Source organism: Scardinius erythrophthalmus, assembly GCF_964197995.2.
Source record: "Scardinius erythrophthalmus genome assembly, chromosome: 2".
NCBI lineage: Eukaryota > Metazoa > Chordata > Actinopteri > Cypriniformes > Leuciscidae > Scardinius > Scardinius erythrophthalmus.
In genome coordinates, this window is record NC_138222.1 from 46,065,031 (window position 1) to 46,084,031 (window position 19,001).

The following is a 19,001-nucleotide window of genomic DNA, read 5'->3' on the forward strand; positions in this document are numbered from 1 at the left end:
AATGACAGGCTGTGGATGGTCTATTTTTCAGCCACCAATCTGAACTCCTGCCACTGAACTGCCTGCAAAATGTAATTCTGGCATTCAGACGAACAGGGCTCTAAGCGTGGATTAGCAGCAAACAAGCTATTACCAGCAGCCATGGCCAATCCTGCCAATACAAGACTGCTGACTAAGTTGGCAGAGCCAGTGGTTCACTGGTGCCCAAACTAGAGCAGTAGGCAGAATGCCTTCTTGACTAGGTGTAGATGCTTCTCCCTAGATCTTTCTGTCTGCTACAAAGTGATGTGGGAATGTTAAAGTAAAAAGAAAACTTAGGATGTGCCGATATTAAAATTCTGTCCACTACAGATAGGCCAAGAATGATTTTTGTCATGGCCGATTACATGGATGTTTTCAAAATGCTGTAATATTTTGTAAAATAAAAATAAAATTAAATAAAATTAAATAAAATAAAATAAAATAAAATAAAATAAAACAAAACAAATATTATGTAAGAAAGTTGGCAAGAGAGAATTGGCAGTGTCTAAACATGCTGCTAAAAAGCAGATATTTGGAGCGTTAAACCGCAAACAAATCAATTCAAGGTTGAATAAGGGTAAGAGTAGTTCATTGAAATGGAGGTTGAAGAATCACTCCACTAAAAAAGGAGTGTTCATAAAACTGTCTAAAAAAATTCCACATAACAGCAACAATGAAAACAACCTTACAGCAGAGGATTCATATATCAACGATCATTACTTAAGTACATTTCATAAAAAGGGCCTTAATTGCTTGTGAATATCAGACAAGGTCACCTTGAATAATGGACACTTTTCCTCTTGTCCAGTTTATTTTTCTTTTTTTATATTTAGATTTTTTTCCTCTTTAAGGATTATAAACAATGAAAAAGCACCATCCGAGAGCTCTCTATAAATAATGTTTTACAATACCAATTACAGAAATTCCTAAGACCTCTGTGGATGAGGAGGTTCATGTGGCGCTTTTACAGCGAAGGTGACTATTCAGCTTAATGCAGTCCTCTAGGCAGGATATTTTCATTCATTAGAGCGGTCACAAGCACTTAAGGCACTTTAAGGATTGTTAGTGAGAGGAGAGATGGAGATGACAGTCCGGTTTCACTGACTTGCGGTATGGTTCTAATAGGTCTGATTGAATTTGAGAGCGGTTGACTTCTAGGGCCCTGGTGCACATTCAATTAAGTGTGTGTAAAGACGGGTATGAAGTACAGTGTGCGTCTATATGAAATGCAACCTTTCAAGTATGTCTGAATCTATCTCTCCTTGACTGAAATCAAAAATCAATCAAATTTTGCTGCCTACACAATGCCATTCTCAGAGAAGAAAAGCTTAAGATCAAAAGCAATCACGAGAGCCAAGGTTTTTTTGGATTTAACAGTGTTCACACAAAAGAATGGTTTTATTTTCTGCTACTGCAAGTTTGTTAACTTTGACCTTCAAATTTAAGATTGCTTGGTTGGCAATGTTACACCAAAGTTAAGGAGATTACTTGTTTACTTTTTATTACTTGTTATTGATATTTATAATTTATTGTTTTATTTTGAAAAAAAGCGTTTCTTCATTTCCTGTTGCACATATTCGTTGTGAGGTTAAAGCCTACCCCACTACTATATATTATGCAAAAGGCACTACATCAAATGGGTAATATGTCCAAATGTGCAGTATTTAAAAACAGTAAGAGAACAATCATCGGATGACTTACTATATCAATTGTCTATCAAACGCAGTACACGATTTCGGACACATTTCTGGTGTGACCGCACCTTAAGCAGGGTAAGCTAATGAAAGGTTACAGTTGTTCCCTTAATAACAGGCTGAGATGAGCAATATTTTTAGCTTGTCCATTCTTTGCCTCACATAACATAACGACATGCTTTGTCGTTAAGACAACACATGTCTCTCTAAATTGCTTTTGGAGTCACGCAAGGGGTTAATCCTGACATTTGAGGTTCTGCGGGCATGAAGATTCCCCTTACAGCTGCACCAAACTGAGACGTCCTCAAGGACGCAGAACCGCTCCATTTCAGCATCTCAGCACTAACGTGTTGAACTCTGCATGCCTCTTGTGTCTCTCAAGCTCGGGAACCAATTTCTGTGCAAAGGGGGAGATTGTGGTGTGAGGTGTGGAGGCATGAGGTCGGCTCGGTCTCCATTATTAAGGGCAGATTAACACAGCTGTACACTAGAAGTGAAGCACCCTCTTCTGCCTGCACTAAACATACGGGCCTTCAGGATTACGAGCTGCACTTGACCATTTAAATTACAGCAGCAACCGGCCATACCAGCTGGGGCTCATTAGCATAGCACCCTAGAACTCAGAGGGCTGAGAGCGCATCTTAAAAATACCTTACTGGAAAAAAACAGGAGCAACCTATGAGAACACCAGCCCTTCACACTACCTCTGAATACCATTAAGCTGGAGATTGCAGGAGAGGTAAGAAAAAAAATGCATCAAAATATTATACAGGTTATACAGCAAGTCACTTTAAATACTATTTCCAAAACTGCGTTTTGTTTAATACAGCACCTTAATTGACAGACAGGCAAATTATAGGTGGAAATATTTTTAGAGAAAAAAAAAAAAAATCTTAAATCGGTTCACATAAATTTAGATTGCAGTTAAATTATTTCATTGCACCGCCCCACAAAATGAAGCCCCTTTATGATAATGGATGGCTTGTCATCATTTTCTATATCAATTATGAATATGAAAATATTCATGACTGACAGCCTCTCACTCTGATTTATTTAATTTGTCCTATTTTTTTTATTCAAAATATTTTTCTAACCCTTGGCAATAATGAAACCGACCATAAACAAATACGTTTAATTAATATGAAGACCTTCACAGAAAGGGAGAAAAAATATATGTGAGGAAAAAAAGTATGGCCTAATTTATTCCTCTGATCAAGTGTTCGGGCTAAGAGTTCCCCAGATGCTTAAATGAGACTAGTATCTCCCCAAGGAGCAATACTGTCTGTGTGTGTGTGTGTGTGTGTGTGTGCGTGTGTGTGTGTGTGTGTGTGTGTGTGTGTGTGTGTGTGTGTGTGTGTGTGTGTGTGTGTAATTTGATTGTATAGGTTTCTGCTTTACACTAATTATGAGGAGAGCAACCGTTTCAGCAACTCTTTCCAGTATTTGCTTTTCGGTCTTATTCCCAGAGGACTCTCTCCACCACGGCATGATCTGCATCAAACTATTCATTAATTTAAAAAAATAAATAAAACAATAAAAAGAAATTCTCAATTTACTTGATTCTCCTTTTAGTCATAGGACTGGATTTTGACTTTTACCGAACAACTTGCTGCAGAAGCTACAACTTAAACCTACCCAAATGCATAAATCCTTCACTATATCCTTCATATGATAAAATTATTAAACAATACATATGTATTTTATATCTTTCAAATTTAATTGTCAAATCCGTGGATACTTCTGGGCCCTAAACACATGGAAGAAAAAAAGTGTTCTTTGAGCTATTTGAGTTGGTCTGTAAATGAATTTTGCGGCATGAATGCTGTCGTCTGTACTGAAGAATAAAAAGGTAATGTTCCTGGCGTCAGGTCGTGGCGTGTGTTTTATGGTCTGAGAGTTTGGTTTGGCATCGCCCAGAGACCACACTTAAGCTGAGGGGTAGTGCCACCCACTCTTTGTCACACTGGACTCGGTTCAGAACAAACTGGAAAACATAGCCACGTCAGTCCTCCCTGATTAAACGATGGTGTGTGTGTGTGTGCGTGTACAGCGGGAGAAAAGAGACAGATTGTGTTGAATGAGAAAGAATAGAGCATACAGGCGAACGAGGAAAACAGAGTGACTGAGGAGATCGATGCACGCCAAAAAACGCTTCTCGCTAAGAGGAAAAAAACATTTGCTCACATACACGTATATTCCTAAATCCAAACACACAAACAAGCTGAAACCTTCTGTACCGTCATGTTCTGTCTTTGTCATCTCCTCTAGTTTCTTCTGTTTCAGTGTGTCCACCACATCGGCCAGGCTTCCTTTGCGGCGCTCTGGCGTTCCGAAGGCTGAGCTGCTCAGCAGGTCGCCGCGCTCCCTGGCCCCCTCCTCTGGTTTGTGTGGAGAGGTAGAGTTATTCCGGAAGGAGTATAAGGAACATACTTTATTGCTGTCCGATTCCTGCAGGAAAACACAAAAGAGTTTGAGAGAAGATTTTTACTTTATGCCAAAATAGACATTAAATGTCAAAGTACAAAAAAAGATAGCAATATGATCACATTTAAAATGTAATAATTGGTTTGAAAATTATGAAAATGCTGAAGACATACTATTTATATTAGAGATAGTGAGTTTAGGACACTTTAAATGATTACAGAGTACACTACTTGAAAAAAAAAAGAGAGTACACTACTTGAAGAGTACACAAAAAAGTAATCTCCCTTTGTACAGAGTACACTACTTGAAAAAGGGGGCCAAGCCTAAAATGGCACAATATCCAGTGGTCTTTTACTGGTCTTAACCACTTTAATCACAAATCACTGGTCAGGAAATTAGCAAGAATTGCACAAATAGTGAAGATAAAGTAAGTTATCATGGAATAGCCTTCCCCAACTTGCAGACAGCTTTTTACAGGAAGAATAGTCAATGTTGTTCTAATCCATGTTAATGGCTTCAAACAGTTGAAAAATGTCTCCCAGTTCAATTGAGTTTAATGTGAGACCAAATATTCATTATAGGGTTCAAATCTGGGCCAGGCCAACACATGAGCCTGAAGTCCATCAGGAAGACCATGCTTCACTGTGGTAGTGATGCACTGATTATTATATTTTACACTATATTTTCGGCACCACTCTGGAGCATCACCACGCAACTCGTGTTTCATTGTGATATATCACACCACACACAACTTCCCTTATTCTGGCAAAACTTCATTCTGTCTTTGATGCTTTTCTAAGACAGCAATGGCTTTTTAAGGAGTGCATTTGTTCATTTCCTGACTTTGTGCTTAAGACAATTAAAAGCTTAGATTAGTGTAGATGAATGGTGTTTAACAACTCTTTTCTCTGCACAATAGTCATCACTGTAATTCCTTTGCAAAGGTTACGAGTGCGTGTTTGATCCAAGCTCGAGCACAGTGTAATTTGTTGGTTCTCGAGCAGCCGACTGTTCCGCACGGAACCCTCCAGGCCATCGTAAATCTGGGCCCCGTCTCAAACTGCTGTTGTTTTGCGGTCCCACCTGTGTGTGGTTTAGTGGTTAACTGAGCTTCTGTCTGCAGCTGATAGTTCAGTGTTCCCAGAGCGAGAACACAGAGAGGGAAAACAGAGCGAAAGGGAGAAGCGATCTGTTTGTCTGATCCTAAATCCTAAACACTACTGAGTGATTGTAAATAATAAAGTGCAAAAGCACATTAGTGAGTGGAGTTAGTGGAGAGTCCTGTGAGAAGAATTTGGGCATAGGATTGTTCCATCAATGAGAGGAAAACTGGCAGGTGTATGTTTGGAGAGCAGGGCACAGACGGGCATTAAGGCAGTGTGATTATGTGGCAGCGGTACACGAATGAGATCACATAAATCAGCTGGCACAGACTGAGGGTTCTGCTAACACACACATGAAGTCAAATTTACAGATGCCAAAAGTCAGCGATAGCAATATGAACTCAAACATATCTCATCAAATTCTTCAATGACCAAACTGAAAAAAAAAGATATACTCATACTCTTTTGTCTCTCAATTTTTTATCTAAATTTATACGAATATGCTGTGATTCAGTATTCAGTATCAGAATTTTTGGGTCAGCAAGTTTTTTTTATCAGCTAGGATGCATTAAATTGATCAAAAGTGACAGCAAATACATTTATAATATTTTTTAAGCAAAAATGCTGTTCTTTTGAACTTTCTATTCATCAATTTGTCCTGAAAAAAATGTAACATGGTTTATTTTCCACAAAAAATATTAAGCAACACAACTGTTTTCGATATTGATCATAATAAGAGATGATGCTGAAAATTCAGCTTTGCCATCACAGGAATAAATTACATACCATATATTAAACAATACATTAAAATATATTAAAATAAAAGAGTTATTTGAAATTGTGATAATTTAACAATAATGCAATTTTAATAAACACAATAACACGAATAGCAGAGACAACTCTCTGTCTTTCATTTTATACTCTGGTTCAGTATTTAATTACTGCCAACCTCCAAAACTCATTATCAATGCTGGCACTCTCGTGTCTATGTTCGTACATCTTTACCCTTTTTATCTCTTATTCAATGCCATTCTCTACACTTATATTAACATAGCAGATCTAAAGGCACGACTCACTATACACTAAAAAGATTGTCAAATGTATATACAGGAAGAGTTTGCAGATACATACTTCACATTACATTTACATTTTAGAGATGCTTTTATCCACAGTCCAATGAAGTTTTTTTATCAGCTGAGAGTTAAAACAAACTACAACCCCACTGAAGAAGAAAAAACTCACTCAACAACAGGACGTCCTGCTCATGTGAAGACAAGCGAGCGCAAGTGCACCGCTCACAGCAAATCAAACACAAGCAGCTGCACTTGAACATCAAATGAGCACAATTAACTTTTCATATGCTTTCCCTCATTATATCAAGAGGAAACTGAGAGATCATCCCGTGCATATCCAACCACAGCAGTGCGGTAACAATTCTTTGAAATGCTCTTCTAATTACACCAATCACAAAAGCTCTCTGTAATCCAATTAGGAAACAGCACCACCTGAGCAGTGTTGAAGTCTTCTGGATTTACATGTGATGAAGAGGTGAAGACAACCATTATTATATTATATTATATTATATTATATTATATTATATTATATTATATTATATTATATTATATTATATTATATTATATTATATTATATTATATTATATTATATTATATTCTTCTTTCCTTTAGAAAAAAAGGAGACAGAGATGAGACATTTGATTAGATAAAATTAGATAGAAGATTGATTAGAAATGTTCAAGTTCATATTGAAATCTTTGACTTTTGATATTTTGGCACATCTGAGCATAGATTGAGACATTGTAGAGGTCTCTTCTGAACTTGTACAGGAGAGAGATGCAATTATTTTCATGAGAAAAATCTGAAAAGCTATTCAGATAAGAAAAGTCTCCATTTGACCTCTATTTAATCATCGCTTTCTAGGGAGAAATATTTGAGTTAAAAAAGGGATCTCATTTCTCATTTTTCTTTCCTATGGGTGCAAAAGTGCATCCTGTTGTCCCTAACATACATTTGATGTCACACCATATGCTGTGGTGTTGCCACCAATGGAATGCAAACTTTAGCTAAAGAAAAAGGCAAAAATCCTCTCATGACAGCTGAATTTTTAGGCTAATTAAAGTGGGGTTTGGCATCTGGATGCTGCTGGGCCAGGGGAGTCCAGAGCCCGAGGGCTGGTCAGAGTCATCTTAGCTCTGGGCAAGCAGCCGCAGCAGAGGGAAGGTTTATAGAGAATTCCCTTTTACAAGCATCGAACAATAAGTGGCTGTCAGTCTCAGGTCTGGGCTCTATGCCTCTTGGTCTAGAGAGACCACCACGGAGGAAGGAGGGGCTCCCTCAACTCCCTCAAATTCCCACTCCTCATCCGCTTTCTCATTGTCTCTCTATTTATAGATTCATAAAATCGCTCTGACATGAAATGCAATTCAATACGTGGTTCTCCTGCACTTTTACAGTGTGAGGGATCTCCAGGCGCTTGTGGAGGACTCAGACTTCAAAGCCGAGTCCTTGGCAAATCACAAAGTCTTAAGTCTTCATTCAAGTGTTCCAGAGAGGCCTGCTCCCTTCTAGCTGTGTCCTTGGGTTGAGGATTCCTCTCTGCAGGAGTACAGAGGGTGTGTGTGTGTGTCTGTGTTTGTTTTGAGAGAATAGATGTGGGATACATCTGGAGGTTTACTCCATGACAATGATGTTGTGTTAATGTTGCACGATTGTGTCGTAAACGGAAAATATCCAGAGAGTTCTAGACGAATAACCTCGACCAGACGGTTGTCACTCTTTGAATCCTGCCAACTATCTTTAATAATGCAATCTTTCATCTACACCTCATTAGAAAATAAAAAACACACATAGCCTGTGTTAGCACACGTAAATGAGCTATGAAACTCTGGCAGTGGCACTCACCATGCGCTGCTGGGCCGACATCAGGCTCTCCCAGTCAGATTCGGGCGGCACGCTGCTGCTGATTGGCTGAAGCTCCTCCAGGGGAGGTTTGTTGTGGAGCAGATTGTGCAGGGGCAGCTGAGGGGCGACTAGCGACTCGGAGTTCTCTTCCTTCTCCCAGGACATGCGCTCCTGATTCAATCCATCCTCACCTCCGTCAGGGGTCGAGGCAAATGGAGAAGTGGCTTGCTTTGAAGACATGATTCTGCTGAGAGAAGAGCAGAGGAAAAGTGTCAGAAAACATATTCAAACTTCCAATGCAACAACATAATTCCGAATAAAGAGTCTCGCAAATGTCAGACAGGAAATGCTGGAGCTCGGCTTTCATTCTCTACGAGTGCTCTCACATCACATATATGAAGTTGGCAGCCGTTCTGAGCCTCCGCGCCACATCTAACCCCACGATTGAACCGGTATCATTGCTGGGGAGATCCTATCAATGGCTCTGGGCTTAGTGCGGGGAATACGGCATGCACTGGGGTCCCTCTTAATCCTTTGTTTAATGTAAATGGACGTGCTGAGCTACGGCTGGAGAGCTGCCTGAGGCAGGCCCGATCCCCCCGCCCCATGGCTGATTACCGCACTAAGAGGGTTACCATACCATATAACACGCTCTCATTAAAGCACTAACCCTGCCACCAACCACAAAAAGAGCGGTGACGCTGAGACGCTGACACTTAACGGGAATTTGGTCATTACATTCATATTGAGTCTATAAATGTGCCATTTTCCTTCATTTTGTTGTAATTGTGCTATTCTGCTTTTGCAATTGTACTTAGGAATTAATGCAAGTAGGCTGCTGTGGCAGATGGGAGGTAACTTTTAAGATTTATAGCAAATTTCCCATTTCGCAAAATAGGGTTGGTAAATGCATTTGTTTCAAACAAAAGTCATCATGTCATATAGCATAAAACTCAACCAAGTTTCTTTAATCCCACAAACTTGATTTTCAGTGCTAGAATAAAATAAAATAAAATAAAATAAAATAAAATAAAATAAAAAATAAAATAAAATAAACAGGTCATTTGTGTTTTTATGACAATTAATAAAATCACTCTACTACTGCTAAGGAAATGAATACTTAAACTGCTAATTGAATTAAACGCTTGATCTAAATACTTAATCAAAAGACTCCAACTGATCTAATGAGTTGAGAATCAGCCAGCACACAACGTTTCTACCGGCCTTTAAATTGTCTACTCAGAGATAGTAATTTACACTAGACAGCCAGCACCCATCATGAACAATGACATACACACGACTGCTGACCACAGTGATGAGCATGATTGTTTTGAGTCTGAAATGTCCAGAGTCTACGAAAGGCTATGGAAGTTGAAAGCGCTGCAGCTAGCCACATTAGCATGGACAAAGGGCATGGGCGTTCTAGGTCAAGGGCTGCAGGTGAGCTAATGTCCTTCCACTGCCCACTGAGACTGCAGAGAGATGAGAGAGAGGCAGGCTGGGTAATGAAGGAAGCCCAAGGTGCCTCCAGAACTCCATCTCCAGCCCTGCCAAGTTTTCCAGCATGTGGCTCATCGTGGGACGAAAACAAATTTGACACCGGGAGAGATTATTTTAACACCAAACTGTGAGTTAATCTGTTCATGTGCGTGCGGCGGCCGTGCACTCCGGCGCATGAGGGATGTGTGGGTTGCAACGGGCTGTCAGGCCCAATTGCTCTCAGGCCCTTTAAAGTATGACTACTTCATTTGAAGATGTGCCATCAATTTGCACACATGGCTGAGCACTTAAGCCTCACACTCTCAATATGAATTGTTTAATACAGTTCGGTAAGTGAGCTTAAAAAAAAAAGCCTCAAGCTACTATTGTTTCATGCTAGCTGCAGTAATATTAATTGTGTTATGCTTACCAAAGAAAAATATATAAAAATAATACATACACATCCGCAAAGTCTTGGATGAGCTCTGCGGAAGCCAACAGAAGTGGACAATGGAAGTCAATGGAAGTTAATCAAGCGGGATACCGCAGCTGTGCAAACAAGCTAAGTCTGTTAGTTAGCGCAGAGGAAGGCACCAGAGACCCAGACCGCTCTGCACCCCTATTTTCTTTAGCGAGACCAAGGCCTCAATTTTAATCAGCCAATAAATTGTTTCCTGTAATTATATCAAACAGAAAGTGATCTCTTAAATTGTAGAGCGTTAATTGAAAATCAAATTTAAGAGCAAAGTTCAGAGCACCGAACGGCATGCGAAAGGGGCGCGCAACGGCTAGAGGAAGAGAAAGCGAGGGAAAGAGAGAGAGATTTTTTATTCATGGATCCAAAGAGCCGGAGCTTCTAGCACAACAACCCCCACCTTCATCTTCAATGGACTGCGAGCGAAACAAAGCACTTCTTTTGTATTACACAGTAAATCAAGTGGTATTATTTTACCTCTAAAATATTCAGTCTCTCAGGCCTTTCCCTCCAGTCTCTAGCCATCAGTCAAACTGCTGAGGCATGATAGTGAGAGAGAGAGAGAGAGAGAGAGAGAGAGAGAGAGCGAGAGCGAGAGCGAGAACGAGAGAGGGGCTGACTCCATCCTCCTGTAACATGTGTCTACAGCAATTTTACTCGAAAACGCAACAGATCTGAGCCAAGGCCCCGTAACAGTATTTGTCAGTTGGAGTTAATAATTCATTAGGAGAGCTGGGAGGGCAGCTCAGCCCGTGAGTGCTGGGGTTCATGAGTTTTGCCCCCCATTCCTTCCCAACCATAACACCCCCCACCCAACTCACATCCACCCGGCTAATCTGCACCCACGGCTGAGAATGGAACAATGTGGCCGCCATTTAGCTGGAATAAAGGCCTGATTCCTAGAAGGGTTTTTCCTTTAAGCGCACTTCAAAATCATTTAATTTCTCCCTACGACCCATAAAACAAAAATCAGTATGTGGTGTATGACGGAGGAGGGGAAATAGCCCCGACGCCATCGTATTTCATCAAATTAAATGGTGTTTTACGTTGAGAGAAACACCCATGGAACAGTCCTGTGAGCAACCGCAGCGCTTCCCTTTATTCTTATTAATAATTCAATCTGTTTCTTCAGTAAATAAGTCCGATCCGTTGGCCTTTGTGCATATTAAGCAGAGAATATATCAGCTCAGCCAGAGTGGCCTCATATGAATTCCTGTCAGCCCTCTCCCTCTCAGGCCTGATTACACAATAACAATGGACAGCTAACAAACCAAACCAATCAATAAGTATAGGGCAGCACAGCTTGTATTTTCGCAGTCCGAGGGAGAGAGAAAGGCCCCATATATAGCTGACAATATTGCGATACGTTTATGAGGATTAGGAGTTAAGTTCTCGGCATGAGTTCTCATGTAGCCTGGAATGCTTCGACTCATGAATTGTTGCCGCTGCTAACGTATCATCACGCACTGACCTCTGTTTAATTGGTTAGTGGCATTAGAAGACACCCCGCGCTGGTGTTCCTCAGGGGGTCTCATGACTGGGGGCCATGTGTTTTGGGATATCCGCTTTCGCCCCTCTCAATCGTTAGAAGCCCCCCGCTCTTCTGTCTCTGCCGTGTCTTTCTGTTGCCCTTTTATAGACAATGGCGATAAGTAACTCCTGAGCTATGGTGTCACTGCTGCCCCCTTCCCCTCGGACACCCCACACCCCCTCAAAACCACAGGCCTTAGCAGACCCCCTAAATCACCAGCCACTCCTGAAAGGAAATATTAGAAGGCCGCTTTTCGCTCCGGCACCACCACCCAGACCTATATGAAGAGAAATAATCAAATAAAAGGGGGTAAAACAAGAGGGCCATTGTTGAAGGAAGTAACGATGGGTGAGCAGAAAAATGGCAAAAGCTGCTTTATGACAGGGCTTCAAGTTTCCACGGGTAACGACACACGCACACACGCACACGCACGACCGAGCACACGTGTGTACGTTCATGCTTGAGCATACGCACACACGCTTTCAAAACACAGGCTAATAAGAAATGTAAAGGTAGGGCAGAGAAAGTTACAGGAATGTAAAAAAAAATTACTTATGAGATTTTAAAAGGCTAAACAGAAATCTAAAACAGAACACTCCAATGCAATTATTCAAAGTGTAATAGGAAGTGTTTGCATCTGAAAGGAAATTGTAAAAATAAAAAAAATTAAAAAAAATAAATGAGCAACTGTGTATTGTGTAGTATTCCTGCAGTGAGGATTATAATAATACGCTTTTATGATAATTGTGTTGGTCTCTTGAGTGTAAACAGTGAGTAGTAAATGATCAGACAACACAAACAAAACAAGAAGAAAAAAAAAAAAAAAACCTTGGCACTGGTAAATACACCCTGACAAAATTTCTGAGTAATACTGATTTACGTTTCTCTCTTTTTTTTTTAACAACAGCAGCTGCTGCAGCCATAAAGCCCGGTGAGTGTTCAATTACTAAGTCATCGATACTTAGTTACTTAGTATACATAAAATGAAGATAAAACTCTCTCTCATTAATACTAAAAATGACTGCAGAGATTTCTGTCACGAATACGCACACATGAACTGGTTTCCCACAGGGAGTGAGAACAGGAGTGCGAGACATACAGTGGCATGAGTTTGCATATGTGTCTTTGTGTGAGCGTCTCTCTGACAGCAGATCACACAGGTGACAGCACAGACTCTCAAGGTCCTCACCTCCTATAATCATCCCTCTGTCACCTGTGAAACCTGGGCTGGAAAATTATCATCCCTGCTGTAGCTGTTTAGCACCTTCAAATTATCACCTTCCATTGTACCGGAGCAGTCTAGCGATCCATGAACAATCATCAGGACAGAAGGAAAGAACATTGCTTCTCTGAACAAGGGCTTCTGATCAGAAAGCATTACTGAGTAGAAATATCAATAGAAAATAAGCATTTATTCTTCATCTAATTTGATATCTCCTCTTATGGCATTATTTATTGATTTATAAGTAAACAAACATCTAAATAAAGTTTTATTTAGAATTATTATACATAAGTATTATTTAGAATTGTTTTATTATTGTTATAATTATCATTGAATAAATAAGAATAACATTTAATAAAATCACTTTTAAAACCATCAAACATGTAAACAAATAAATAAATAATCATTTGTAAAATACAAATATAATAATTACATAAAAATACATTTCAAATATTTATTTATGAATAATATAATATTTCAATAATAACAATAATAATTATTATTATTATTATTATTATTGAAGAAATAAATTATACATTTTATTTACCGGATGGGAGTGTAACACACTTATTTAAATAGTGAAACTAAGAAGCCTCTAATAATCTGAGAAAGCACTTTTTATTTTTTTTTAAATGTACCTCATAAATGTTAACCTTACAACCCTTAAAGTCAACTACTGTATGACAGCTCCTTCACCACACATCACTCACTCCTTTACACTGTTGCTCCATATCCAACTTAAAATACAACACACTTCAATTTACAAGAAGTACCAAGTAAGTCTTTTCTAAAAGTGCACTCTGTATATTAAGCATAGCCTGTGTAATAATTATTCAACAAAAAGAAAGAGAATTGTGAGGAAAAATATTCTTTGATCATTAGCTCAAGCACCCCGTCACTGTCCTCACTGTGAAAGTGAGATGTGTGTGTGAATTAGCGTGCATCAGGTGTGTACACTCACATACTGTCTCCCTCAGCCTGTTTGGCCGCTCCTGTCCTTCTCTGTTCTTCACACACCACTTCAGAGCTGGATGGCATAACACTTCCTCAAATTCTGGCACACACAAACACACACAAAAACACTCGAGCACAGACAGGCCGTTCGTCCCAGCCACGGCACGTCTTGTCAGAACACATCCGACGGCACGCTGAACGGAGTACGCTCTCGCACATGAACGGAGCCACCGGCAGAGCAGCTGTTAAGCTCCTCCGCTTACACACACACACACACACACACACAGTCTCACTCGCAACGCGTGTCTCTTTCAGTTCCTGCACGGCCGGAGACGATTCCGAGACACAAGAAAAGCAGCTCGCCGTCTTTTCTGTCTCTCTTCGTCCCTCGCTCGGGGCCTTACGGGGCGGCAGTTCCCAAAGTGCCTGGTGTCAGTGCTGCAGTTAAGCAAACTTTACAGCCACTGAAGCCATCAAGCAACACAGCCTATTTGCTGAGCAACAGTGGAGCTTTGTGGTTTCCCTCACAGTTGACAGTAAGTTATGAGCCCTTTGTGAGTGCAGGGGAAGGAAAACAGAGATCGGAATTTGGCAGGAAAATATAATACAGAATTCTCCTGTCTGTTGAACCTGTTTTTTTTTGTTTTGTTTTTTTCATTCTTTCTGTTTGTCTCTCTCTCTCTCTTACTCTCTCTGTCCCTCTCTTCTTTTTTTGTGTGGAAACAATCAAGCATTGTTGGGGGAAAGAAAAGCAACTCTGACAGATGAAATATAGTGGGGGCCCCTTTTTGGAAAAACAGTAAACAAAGCACCATTCAAGGACAGGTCCTCTCTGTCATTTATAAAGATACTTTTCTTCAGAGTGGCTGACTTTATAGCAAAGGATTCAACAAATCGAGTGTAAAATCTCCCACAGTCCACTGTGACGAGGACAGAAGACAGAGACCGAATGAAGTGTTAATGCTAAAGATAGACAGAGGAAAGGGGCCTTATATTGCTCGGTTGCACAATAAACAAATTAAACAAGATGGAGGGTGATAGACTGGGGAAAAAAGGGCAAAACGGGGGATACACAAAAGTGACTAGCCAAAAAAAACTTTTTTCCATACTAGCCAAAAAACTGGGACAATGGCTAATTATGAGGGAGTAATTTTGCCGCCAGAGGACTGGAGAGAATGAATGGACACATGAAAGGCTGAGGGCTATTCAAGCCCATGTCAGCGAGAACTGTATGCCTACAGTCTTCAGCCTGGAGCGCATGAGGTCATCATTGGCACCCCGTGCCCAGAAAAACTTGGGCTGGTACAACTGCCGTTTGGACATCTGGAATGCCGGCACACAGTGCCCTGCTTTTTCCAGCCACTGTCCCCTTAATTCCTTTCTTTTCCAAAAATAGGATTTTTTTTTTTTTTTTTTCACCAGTCGCTAGTCAACCAAATTGGAAAATTTGCAGCGTCTAATGAAAAGAATAGCAGTTTTGTTCCCTTTCATTCTCATCTCATAAATGGAATTTCTGTGGAGCAAGAAAACTAAGGAAATTACCTTCGATGCTGTGCTATTCAGGGTGGACAACAGCTCCTTAATTATCACTAGTCACATCCCTAACTCTTCCATATGCTTTTTATTTTATTTTATTTTTTATTATTTTTTATGCTGTGACCTAAACTGCCCTTGTTTCTTATGCTTTCCAATGTTCTCTCTCTCCTGAATTATCATTATATATATAGCCAGGACACATCTTGAAGATCTATGATTAAGCCTTATTATGTTGGGGCAAGTGACATTGATTGCTGATTTAAACCTCTGAAACTAATTCATTCGCCCCTGTTCAAATGAAAGCATGGGCAACAGTGTGTGGCCACGGTGACAGGTCGGACGAAGGCGGCTGAATAAAAACCCCTGCTAAACGAACGGTTGGCACTCATGTCTGTCAGGAGGTGGTTAGAAGTTACCAACATGACTGACAGCCGATACAAAAAAGAGAGAGAGAGAGAGAGAGAGAGAGAGAGAGAGAGAGAGAGAGAGAGAACAGAGAGGGTGAGAGGGAGAGTCCGTCCATCGATCTGTGTAATTGCCACGAAAATCTGAGTCAGAGAGTACATGAAGGGTTGATGTTTTAGCAATGCTAAGATGAAGCTGCACAGGGAAAAAGCGGTAAAGTGAATACGAAACATGCTGCACCACGGACTAATAAAACCTGGAGTTGACAAGCATGGTTGAACAGAAAAATGTGCAGTAGATTTGTACCCAGGCCAGAAAGCAGGCACATTACTGGATTAGCCGCTGACTGATACAGAAAATGTCTCACCCATCTACTATTAAACCGTAAGTCTGACCAACTCACACACTCCCGTTTCAGATGAAACAGCACAGTAGTGTCTTAAAAATGTTCTCAACAAGCTGGAAAAATATCTGACTGGAGTCTAGCTAAAAAAAAAAAAAAAAAAGTCTACGGTCTGTGACGGGCTTCCTCAGCAAGTTGTAAGTAGCATTACATCGGTCTGCTCCATTCTGTAACACGATCCGTGCAGCAGCCGCAAGCAGTTAGAACTTAAGTGTAGTCATGTTGACTAACACCTTCGTCTCTCTTTCTTTCCTTCTTTCCACCCTGCTCTCCTTTTCCTGGCAGGGTAAGACACATGCATCATGACAGGCTTTCAGAATGAAATCATTAACTAAATTGCTTTCTTTTAAAAAACCGCAAGTGTGTGACGGGGTGGGTTGTATCTGTCTCTGGCTGCTGTCCACCGCTTTTGGGTTCGGGCTCGGCCTCTGTTGTGGTTCATCGTCGCCACAGCCATCCCACTCTGTGCGGCGGGGACCGGGCTCTGTGATTTGCCTGGGCCCCTGTATGAAATAATCGCGTAATCTCAACCCCACTCCCCGAATTCACAAGGCCTGCCTGCCAGCAACACAAAGAGGCCTTTTGTGCTCCAGAATGTGTGTGTGTTCTCAATACTGACTGTATGGATCATCAGCCCTGAATCAATCAAAAACATATTAAACAAATACACATTTTGAGCTGGGCCATTCAGCAGAGGGTTTGTGGGAAGAGTGAGTGAGCAGTGAGCAAATTAACACCACTTCTGTTTGTCATCGAAGCAAAGAGCAACCCGGATCGCTAACGTATTTATGAACGAGAGTGTGGTGGTGTATGATACGCTTTTCAGTCAGAAAAAGGCTGAGAGAAAGAGAAAATTGAAAGCAAACTATAAAACAAAAGAAAATGTCCATGTGCCCTCTGACAGCAAGGAGGTGAATGACCCAGGACAAAAAAAAAGAGACTGTAGCATCTAGTCTTTGGTAACATTGTATCTGGCACAGAAAGACTTGAATAAGCAAAGCAAACAGAGGGAAAGTAAATAGGTAGCGAAGGCCAGACAAATATTTGATAAGCGGATAGGTATTGTGGCAGTGTGGGACGTGTGGCACAGGTCTTCCCTCCCCTCCCCTCCTCCTCCCCTTTATCCCTCTCAGTTCTGCGTGCAAGGCAGCAGATGTGTCTTTCACAGCCTGCGGAGTGTGCAACCAATCGGCAAACAATAGCTAGCCACTGACAAAGGTCATCTTTCGCAATCCGCGCGTTATCAGAGACTAAAAAAACAGCGAGCACGCAGCTAGTCTGTGCTCAACGCACGTCGCATGGCACCCTGACTGTGTCTGTGTGTGTGTTTTAACCCCTCACTACAATGCTACTTGATCCTTCTTAATAAGCCAATTACACAAGTTTAAGCCCACTCTTTGACCTCGAGTTAAGCTAACAGTTGGTGTAAACAAGTGAAATCCTATTAACCTAATAATATACACGGAACCAGGCGGCAGCGCCCAGCAGTTCAGGCGCCAAAGCCTCTTGGAGTCTTAACTACAGCGAGTTTGGTCCACCGGAGCAACAGTGGACATGAAGCTTTGTGCTCCCAAACAGGGTCATAAGTTAATCCGCAGCGGTTATTAGAGTACTTGTCAGAATGGATGTGCTAATTTAGCTAGCCTGTATTAAGCCTCTCCACTTAGACACCTAAAAACAAACACGTCCTCTGTCATTACATTAATACACATTTAAGACTGGAAACTCCTGAAATGAACACTAATTAGAGCTTAAACAGACCCCATAATTCAGCAGTTACAAAGAAACCGAGAGAGTGCCTTTTATCTCACTAGTGCTGCAGCTAACAATTTAGCATTGTGTTGACGAGCTCGTTTCATTTACTGTGGCGGCACTTAACTTTCTAACTGTTCCTCTTATGATCATAGAGGAAAAAACTAACTTGGGGATTTATTTTTTATGAATCCATCTTCTAAGTGTTTCCTCTTGAAATCGAGAGCTGCATTATTCATAAAAGTGCTGCATTTTAAAGGCGACAAACAACACATTTTATGCAGCGTTATGAAAGCATAATGCCGGCAGATGCTCCTTCTGTTTTGTTCTGATGTCACCTCCACAGCAAATGGAGACAGTTTTAGGGTAAATATTTAAGAGTGGGCCATTTAGCTACATACAATTTAAGCATGCAGGGAGTGTGTGTACGTGTACTTCCCACCAGGACTCATTTCTGGGGAGAACTGTATAGACGGCTCACACACTGTATTCTTACATTTTAGTGTGAGTGTGAGTGCTGGTTTAGCTTATTTTACTATAATGTTGTAGTGCTAGAGGCATACATGTATTCAAAGCACCATAAGCGTTTCTTGATGTAACCACTCCCTATGTGGCTGTTTTCAGTGTTAAAAAAAAAAAACCTGTTTTCGAACATTGATAAGAAGAGTTTTGGGTTGCAGCAAATCAATATATTAGAATGATTTCTGAAGGATCATGTGACACTGGATGACTGAAGACTAGACTAATGACAGCTGAAAAATCAGTTGTGTCATTACAGAAATAAATTATATTTTAAAGCATTAAAAAATAAAATGGATATTTTAAATTGTAATAATATTTCAAAACATTACTGTATTTTTGATCAAACTTAACAATAGTAAGGAACAAATCATCATTTTGGGGTTGTTATTCACTGAAAGTCTTCATGAATTTATGGAAAAAAAAACTGTTATAAAAAAAAAAACAGCGTGAACATCCTTCAAAACGTCTTCTTTTGTGTTCCACAGAAAAAAAGAAAATCATACAGATTAAGAACTAAATGAGGGCGAGTAAATGACAGAATTGAAATTTTTGGGTGAACTAT

The 19,001-nt window shown here is 40.5% G+C and overlaps 1 protein-coding gene across 24 annotated transcripts in view; it reads right to left on the reverse strand.

Annotated features, from left to right (window-relative positions):
• Window positions 1-19,001, reverse strand: part of sox6 (SRY-box transcription factor 6) — a 151,170-nt gene that overhangs the window by 91,181 nt on the left and 40,988 nt on the right. For 13 of the 24 annotated variants that reach the window (XM_081359802.1, XM_081359791.1, XM_081359783.1 and 10 more), the window contains 2 exons: window positions 8,161-8,407; window positions 3,953-4,163 (listed from right to left, as the gene is read on the reverse strand). In XM_081359802.1, coding sequence (XP_081215928.1) covers window positions 3,953-4,163; window positions 8,161-8,407 — 458 coding nt within the window. Of the gene's footprint in view, window positions 1-3,952; window positions 4,164-8,160; window positions 8,408-13,828; window positions 14,034-19,001 lie in introns of those variants that run through there. The other 11 variants (XM_081359794.1, XM_081359787.1, XM_081359795.1 and 8 more) reach the window with 3 other exon arrangements.